Source organism: Triticum dicoccoides, chromosome 6B, assembly GCF_002162155.2.
Source record: "Triticum dicoccoides isolate Atlit2015 ecotype Zavitan chromosome 6B, WEW_v2.0, whole genome shotgun sequence".
In the NCBI taxonomy this organism is placed as follows: domain Eukaryota; kingdom Viridiplantae; phylum Streptophyta; class Magnoliopsida; order Poales; family Poaceae; genus Triticum; species Triticum dicoccoides.
In genome coordinates this window covers 587,232,529-587,241,530 of record NC_041391.1, presented here as the reverse complement: position 1 = coordinate 587,241,530, position 9,002 = coordinate 587,232,529, and the positions used below count along the sequence as shown (strand labels likewise).

The following is a 9,002-nucleotide window of genomic DNA, read 5'->3' as shown; positions in this document are numbered from 1 at the left end:
GAGCAAGGAGTTCATCATGAACACACCATTTGTTACCTTTTGGAGAGTGGTGTCTTCTAAATTGGTTAGGTGTCACTTGGGAGCCTCCGTCAAGATTGTGGAGTTGAACGAAGGAGTTTGTAAGGGCAAGGAGATCGCCTACTTCGTGAAGATCTACCCGAGTAAGGCGAGTCCTTCGTGGGCGATGGCCATGGTGGGATAGACAAGGTTGCTTCTTCGTGGACCCTTCATGGGTGGAGCCCTCCGTGAACTCGCGCAACTGTTACCCTTTGTGGGTTGAAGTCTCCACCAACGTGGATGTATGATAGCACCACCTATCGGAACCACGCCAAAAATCTCTGTGTCTCCAATTGCGTTTGCACACTCCAATTCCATCCCTTTACTTTCTTGCAAGTTGCATGCTTTACTTTCCGCTACTCATATACTCTTTGCATGCTTGCTTGAATTGTATTGTGAATGCTTGAAATTGTGTTAATTTCCAACCTCAACTTGAAAAACTTAAAAACTGCTATCTTTGCTTGTTGAGGGTCTAATCACACCCCCCCCCCTCTAGACACCTCTGCTCGATCCTTTCAGAATGCTCTAACTATGAGCACCTATTGGACATCACCAATTTCCGCGACACGACCGGACGTGTTTGCGGACAGTGAGTGGGGTGAAGGCCATTCAACCGGATCACCAAATGTCCTGCACGGTTCAATCAGATTGAACACAAACACGGCCGAAGTTTAAAAAAGTTCCAAGTATTTCATGCAAACAAATGATATTTAACAAATTCAACCTAAATTTCAAATAAACTAAAAACTAGGCGAGGTACCATACAGTGACCTTGTATGCATGGCCTCGGAAACCACCGGCACCTCCATCGTCGTCCACTCCATCGTTCCACCACCGTCCGAGCCATTGTCGTCACGCTAGTGGCGGAAGACCTGTTAGGCATCGCATCATCCTCGCCTGGCCGTCACGCCACGCTCGCGGCGCAGACGCTCTACCACATCCTTCATCACCTTGCGCCACTTGTCGTCGTCGACGTCTGTAGCTTGGAGGAAGAGTACGCGCTAGGACTTTGCCAGCATGCTTAGAGGAGCTGGATGTTGCTGGTGCCAGCGGCGGGTGCTCGACTCAACGGTGGTCTTGGTCCGGTTAATGGCTCATGGCTTCGTGAGCGCGGGTCCGCAAGCACCCATGTCGGCGCCACCTTGCTCTTTGCGAACGCCGCCTTGTGTTGTGCGTTGCGCCACTCCCGATGTGCCGCCTCATATAGACATTCATTGGTCGTCGATGACGTGTCGCTGGCTCCGACATCTTAGAGGTAGTACTCCATGCGCGGACGTGGCTTGGCCGGAGGGGAGGAGGCGGCGAACAGGCACCACCGGTTACCCGACTGGCGACGGGGCGGGGAGGGTGGCTCCTTCATGTGGCATTCAATTTGGACGACGCGATTGCGTGAAGGGGAAGGCGACGTTGGACCGCGGTCGACCAACAACCACCACAGCGCAATCTCCACCTGTCGCGTGAACTCGCAGTCCGTAGCGGCGTGCAGGGACAAATTCTGCTCCTCGTCATCCGAGGAGATCGACTCCGCCATGACCAGGCCGGACGAGCCATGGACGACAACAGCTCCAGAGACCGTGGGCAGCTATGCAGAATTGGATCCATAGTCGCATCGGCCACCACTTTTCGGTGTCGGACTTCTTTCCCAGGTGTGGTGGTGTGCGGCGGCTTTGAGACAGGAGTGGGAGGATAGGGTTTGCGTTGGAGGTCGGTGGACTTTAAATAGCCGAGGCGGGCAGACCGGTGATGCTTCAATGTGGGCAGCCAGAGTAAGCTTCTCAATCACCATGCTACCATGAATACAGGTTGGCAGGTGGCCGATGAATTTTGTTAGCCGTGTCGTATGGCTAAAAGTGTCGGAACCATTCGGTCTAAACATTGATGATCCGCTTGGAGTTCACTTGCCCTAGCCCCTCTGCATTCAGGCGATGGCCGAGTGAGAGGGACCGAGAAAGAGAAAGAAACTGCGCCGTTCAAAGTCTGTCTGTCTGTCAAACCACAATAATGCGACCACCGCCGGCGGTGCTCGGTTCCGAGGAGAGACCGAAGCGCAGCCGGTACAGCTTTGAGAAAAAGCTGCTCGTGCTATTTCACTGCATCTGAACGATCGAACTCAGCAGCTTTCTCTGCTAGTACACCATTTATATAAAAAGAAAAAGGCTGCTTTCTTGGTCAAACCATAGAAAGCCCCGTCAACAGAACAGTTTACTGTTACAAAAGGGAAAACTTACTATTGAATGAATGAGGACGACACAACCTTATTACACCAATCAACAAGGGGAGGATACATCTCTGAATGAGGATGACACAAATTTGTATAGAGTAAAAAAAAAATTGTAAGCCCATTCCAATAAGGCAATTCATTTTTGACATTCAAGCCTGACGACGTCTAATATCTTGTATATATCATGCATCATACACCCTGTTTTTAATTATCTTTTCTGCCTCACCGGCTGTCAGATGCCTAATACCATGTTCCCGCAGCCAATTTTTATCTGTAACCATCCTACCATCTCTTAGTTGCCTCTCATCAATCTTCAGCAATTTCAATCCCTCGGACAGTCTTGGGAAGAAGCCTTCAGGCCTCAGACACCAGGCTTGGAAAACAGCAAAAAGAACACTCAGATCAGCATGAAGCCTTTCCACCCCACCGTCATTAAACTTTGGGCTTCCAGCGAAAATCCCTGTGAAAAGCAGCTGGTCTACTCCGGTTGCCACGGCTCTCCATACTGTTACAAAATCCAGCACATTTAGGCCTTCTTCGAGCCTAGATAGCCTCCCTTGAATATAGCCTGAAGACTCTATGATGGCTCTGGATATAGCTGGTTCTTCTGAATGCTCCTGCCACTGCCTCTTGTTTTTCAGATAGTCCCGGCATCGAGCATCAAAAGCCCTAAGGATGACGGTGGAAATCTTATCAACCCATTCTGATCTGAACTCTTTCAGTTGATTTATCTCTTGCTGGAATACACAACCCCCTTCTTCTCCAACTACAGATAGATTTTCCATTTCAAGAAAGAACACATCCTCACACCATTGTGCCAATGTGGATTCCACGTACCGAGCTGCATTAATGGATTGTGATACTTTGGTCAAAGCATTATCATCGGCCAGAGCAGTTAGCCCCTCTGCCTCTTGGCACCTCCTAAACATGCAACCGAGGAATTCTGATATTATGGGTGAAGCAGAAATCCTAATGAATTCTGCCCTAAGGGTAATGCTAGGAATAGGCCTAGCACGATCAATTATCAAAGACAAGCCATGTTTAACAGCACCGGTTATTGCTGGAGATTTGCAGTCATCTGATCCATACTCAAGCATCGCTCCTTCAATCCTCTTACTCCAATTATTTTCATTCTCCATTGCTGATTTCAGGCTAGCAAAAACCTCCCGTCTCTCAATCTCTGCCCATATTTCAAGCCAGTCTGGACGATCACAGAAGACAGAGAGCACTGAGATCCTCTGCCAATTCTCATCATCCTTTACTGAAAGTAGCAGTCCTGTACCGGAGATCAAATCTTGAGTTCGCTTGTCAAAAGATATCATCAGATCAACAAGGTTAAGCCATGAGACTCTTGCCTGAGCCGCCGTGCTGCTTGCATCACTTGAGCTACTTTCTTGAAGAAGTTCAATCTGCTTAGGAAATATCTCTTTCGCCAAGTATGTAGACAGTGCAATAACTATACCTGAAATCCACTCCTCTCTGCAGCTATACCCTACAAGATTGGCCTTATCTACAAGGGGCTGCAGTATCTCATCCATGGAATCAACAAAATCTCTTGTTATCTTATAAGCAAGAGCAAAGACAAATTCAGGATTCTCAACCCATTTGGAGAAATGGTGTTGTGCAGCAGCAGATAACGGATTTACTAACTCCTCTATCACCCATAATGGTTGACGTGGTTGATTTCCCATGTCGTGCCCATGTAGTTGCCTAGCTTTTCTGCGTTTCTGTAATTCTTGTAGATTACAGAGCGAAAGAAAGCTTTCAGAATACTTCCTTGTCAGGTCACCCTTCATTGAAAATAATGGGTTCACAGTCTCTGCCGGTTTCCCAGAATTACTATCTGAAATTTTTGTTCCAGCAAGGGAAGGAGGCCAGCCAAGGGATGACAGTAGAGCACGATGATCAACAATAGCTTGTGGTCTTAGTAAAGCTAAAGATCTGTCCACTCTGTGATCCACTGCAGATATAAGGCGAGTCCATTGTGGTCTGGTCCTTGTAACTGAAGCTAAAAGATCTTCTATCTTTTTAAGATATCCAATAGCAACATGGTGGGTTTTCTGGAGTAAAGATGATGATGGCAGAATTAGCAGTTGACAAGTTAACTGTCCTCGCAACCACAGTATGGCATGAATCATACCTCTGAATTTTCTCCACGAGATTTAAGTTTTGCAGTCACAGAAGAGGAAACAGCGTCTTCTACATCACCGATCAAACCGTCAAGCTTTAGAGCCGTTTCTGTATATGACAACCTACCGTTAAGAAACCATCAATTGCACAGTCAAATATAAACAAGCAAGGGCAGCATAAATAAAATAAACTAGTAACCCCAGAGAAGAGCAAAACAATGAAACTGTGCTAAACAACTAAAGCCATCTAATCTACAAAAGTTAGGGGTTTTCCATCAGAGTTAAGTCAATTAGCTTCCATTCCATCAGAGTCAACTCAATTAGCTCCATTCAATTCATCATCCTAATGCTCCATGATGAACCACTTTTGCGAACACAGTGCTCTTTGATTGGTACGATACCTTAGATTCAAGCATCTTTTTATTACATAGATTGCATGGCATGTAAGTAACTCTCGTTCTAGGCCTCTAGCATAAATAAAGCAAAGTAAAGCAAATAAGTCTTGATCAGAGTAAGAAAGAAAGGAGAATCCGAAAATTCTGAATGGTGTGCTTGGGTTTAAGGCCCCACGAAAGGAAAAGATAAAATACATTCAAATAACTTAAGAAATCTCAAGTCAGCAATACCACAGGAAAAGAAAAGATAAATTGACCATTTATAGTTAAAAAGAACATGACATCTTTCAGCCTAAAAATAGCCCCAATAAAGCCCAGCCATAACTACAACTTAGCTGTGGTTTGGGGTCGTGAGCTAGCTCATCCCGGGAAGGACTCAGCACAAACTCGTGCTGTAATGAATCGAGTGGAGTTGAGCTAGCAAGTAGTTCGTTAGGCTTGCTTCATCCAAAGAAGCAGCCCACTCTTCGGTGTTCACCGCATGGCCCAATGTCCAAGTCTTACTCACAACACCATAATAACCCAATTACTTGATATCACACTTTTGTGACTTGATAACCACAGATTGTTAACTTTTTATTATTGACGACATTTATTTCTTGATGATCCCAACAATTTGAATATCAGTGTTTATACCCACCCCCCAGATGTGGTACATTCTTTGCCAAAAAAAATGCACATGCTAAACATAATATTACTTTGGCAGTGTTAGCAACAAAGTGAATAATTGATATGCGAAACTAAACACACACAAACAGACTAGACCAAAATGTGAGAATGGTAGACTAACAAAACAAAAAATTTGAACTCCCGATAACAAACAAATTGAGGAGCGCACTAGTAATCCACTTTCCCCTAGCAGTAGTTTAGTTATGGTATCAATCTTGTAAAACAGTGACTGGCTGACTGCCTCGGTTAAGGAGATTAGCAGCAGTAACTAGCACCATCTGGCAACCAAATGGGAATTATAAAAATCCTTTAGATCACACTATCGCAAAGTACTGGCCATGGGAAAACAAGAAGTTTTTTTCCCAGTTCTAGGAAATTATCAAATTAAATTATCATCTTAATAAGAGAATTAAAAGATTCTGCTAGTAGCCGAGTACCTCCCTGCCATAAGCGTGCTTTCACTCATTAATTTGGCATTTAAAATTAAACCTGCTTTTTTTGGCTTCTTCATTGTCGAAGAACTCAGTGCAATCGTCATAGTGTTATTTTATTTATTTCTCAAGTGTGGTCGTTTTTAAAAACTAAACTTCTAGTTCAACCACCACCAAGACTCCTGCACCAACCAAAACACTCCACTGCCTAAGAATTAAGCATGAAAAGAATATTGGCTGCCATAAGGATAGGAAAACATAATGAATGTTCTGGTTTTGACACTCCTATCAGTGGAAGATCGCTGATAATGCAGTTACAGACAGGACTAATAGCTAACTGTGGCTCGTGAATAAAGAAATCAGCAACTAACATGGACACAATAATGAAATGCCCCCACAAATTTCTAGTTAACTATAGGGGCAAAAGGCAACTCATAGATCCACATTATCAAAATGAGGCTCACTTACAGGAGCTGCCAGATCCATGTCATAATTGAGGGCCAGAACAGTTATCATCATCCATCCTAGCTGTACTGAGCTAGATCTGTATCAACCAAACTTAACTATTAACCTAACCAAACAGCCGATTTGCCACATAAAACCACTCTGCTCCTGCACAGACACTAAGTCCCATCACACCAAGCACTTGTACGACATATTTAGCAATGAGCCGCTGGTCTCAACTCATGAATCATACCACATTATGCGTAAACAAACATAACCATCATAAGAGGAAATAGACATCATAGCAAATTGTCAATATAGTGTTTATCATTCGAAATTTAAGCCAGAGCGTGGCACAAAGATCTAAAGTGTGATCTTCAGATATACTCACCAGCGTAATCTCTAACGATGTCCACTCTCGCCACGTCAGTGGCCAGGGGAGGGAGTTGTTCAAACAGCATCTTCTCGCTCCCAGCCTCCACATCTTCTCTAACCCCTAGAAACCCCCGAGAAATAGAATTACAGCTTTGTAGCAGGATATGTCAGCTTGGGAAGCTCGAAATTGGGTAATTCCATGAGCATTTGCTTAAGATACCCGTCTTGTCGGTGGAGGCCTTGAGGGCGGCGAGGCCACCACGCACGCTGCGGAGGGCGGAGCCAGCGGCCCCGAGGGAAGAGGAGTACGCGGCGGCCACCACTGCGAGGCGGGCGGACAGTTCGGCGACCGAGGACTCGAGCTCCGCGCAGCGCCCGCGGATCTCGGCCTCGACGTCGGCGGCCGCGGCGAGGTCGGCCGGGGAGCGAAAGCGGACGTCTAGGAAGCGCCGGAGCTCTGGGGTGATGTGCGGGGGGCTATGGAGCAGCGGCGACGGAGCCGCCGCTTCCATGGCGCGAACGTGTCGCCGCGGCTTAGGGTTTGGATCGCGGAGAGGAGTGGAGATGGGGGAAGCGGGGAGGAACACCGGCGAAGGCAATCAGAGTACTGATGCTCCAGCACTTCTTTTTTTCTTTTCCGGGCCGGAGAGCTGTAGGTTTTTTTTTTCTCCAGAGGAACGGAGAGCTGTAGGTTGTAATCTTGGGCGTCGATTTGAGCGGGCATCGCTATGTCTCGCGTTCAGCGAGTCGAGGCTTCCGACTCCCTGAAGCACGCGAGCATATGGGCAGGCCCAGGTTCCCGGGTACTACACTGCCTCGTTTTTTTCTGTTTTTTTCACATTTTTATTTATTTTTTTATTTCACTTTTTTATTTTGTTTACACTTTCAAATAGTCTAAATGTATATACTACAAAAACATAGTTTACATAATATTTAGAAAAATGTTAATCATGCATTTAAAAATTATTGAAGAAGTACTTCAAAAATGTCGAACGAGTACTTGAAAAATCTTGAACAAGCATTTGGAAAAAGGTTGAATAAGTACTTCATTTTTTGATCATGTATATAAAAATGTTGAAAAAATATCTGAAAAATGTTGAACAAGTATCTAAAAAATATTTACCATGTATATAAAAATATTAAACAAGTATTTGAAAAATGTTAAAAAAGTATTGAAATTTTTTAATTTGTATATTAGAAAAATATTGTTGATGTATACAAAAAATATAGAATAATAACCAAAAGAACAAAGAAAAAGAAAAAAAGAAATGAAAAGGTAAAAAAGAAATGAAAAAACAAGAAAGAAAGTGCAAAAAAGAATGACAAATGAAGAAGAAAAAAGAAAACAAAAAAAGGAAAAAGGAAAAAAACTCAAAGAAAACCGGTTTCAAATAGCCTCAAGTATGACGCGCACCTACTACTTATCACTAACTTGACTTGGGTAGAGTGGTAGCAGTATCCGCGGATCAAACCTTGGTTCTCCCTTTTCCTAATCTCTTTTTCTTACTATATGCGTGCGCGAATGGGCCGACCCAATACGAAGCGGGGAGAGAAAAATCCTCAGTGAGAGCTGCCTCTCGTCTCACTTAATGCGAGAAATAGACGCCACAGATTTGAGCGGGGTAAGTGCTGATGATGAGGCCAGTGACGCGAGGTTTGATGGGCTCGGTCGTTGAGACCTAATATGGGTCGTGCCATCGTAACTTGGGACATGTATGCACGATCCACCTGCGTGAACTATATCTCGTGGTTATAGTGAGATGGAAGAATGTCTCGCGTAGACCATTTTACACTCCTGTCGTTTATTGGACCGGCCCGATTCGGTCTTTTTCTTTCATTTGCTGGCTTTCTCCTTCGCTTGATCGCTACTCTTCGTTGGTTTAGTTCGGTTTTTCTCATTTTTTTAGTTTTCTTCTGTTATCTCTTTTTCAATTACTTTGTTTCTTCATGGTTTTCTTCAGTTTTTTGCTTTTCATTTGATTTTTCATCGGTCTTCTTCATTTTCTTTCATGATTGTTACTGATTTTTTCTTGGTTTTCACTTTTTTTTGCTTTTGTTCATTGTTCTTTTTCTCCTTTTTATTTGTTACTTTCTCATGTTTCAATATTTTCATTTTTTTTCATTGGTTTCCTTCGGTTGCCATTTTCCTTTTGTTATTTGTATTTTGGATTTTATTCTTTGTTGTTTCTTTGTCTATTTTTACGGTGTTTCTTTTTTGTCAACACATATCTATTTTTTCAATACATCACATACATTTCTAGTGTACACGTGAAACATTTTT

At 44.0% G+C, this 9,002-nt stretch overlaps 1 protein-coding gene across 1 annotated transcript; it reads right to left on the bottom strand.

Moving 5' to 3' along the window:
* Positions 1–2,258: 2,258 nt before the first annotated feature.
* On the bottom strand, positions 2,259–7,334 carry LOC119322940 (RINT1-like protein MAG2). The gene is made up of 4 exons (XM_037596483.1): positions 6,942–7,334; positions 6,738–6,842; positions 4,419–4,516; positions 2,259–4,338 (listed from the first exon to the last, which is right to left on the bottom strand). Exons 1-4 carry the CDS (start codon positions 7,231–7,233, stop codon positions 2,461–2,463), a joined length of 2,373 nt encoding a protein of 790 aa, XP_037452380.1. The 5' UTR covers positions 7,234–7,334; the 3' UTR covers positions 2,259–2,460.
* Positions 7,335–9,002: the final 1,668 nt, after the last annotated feature.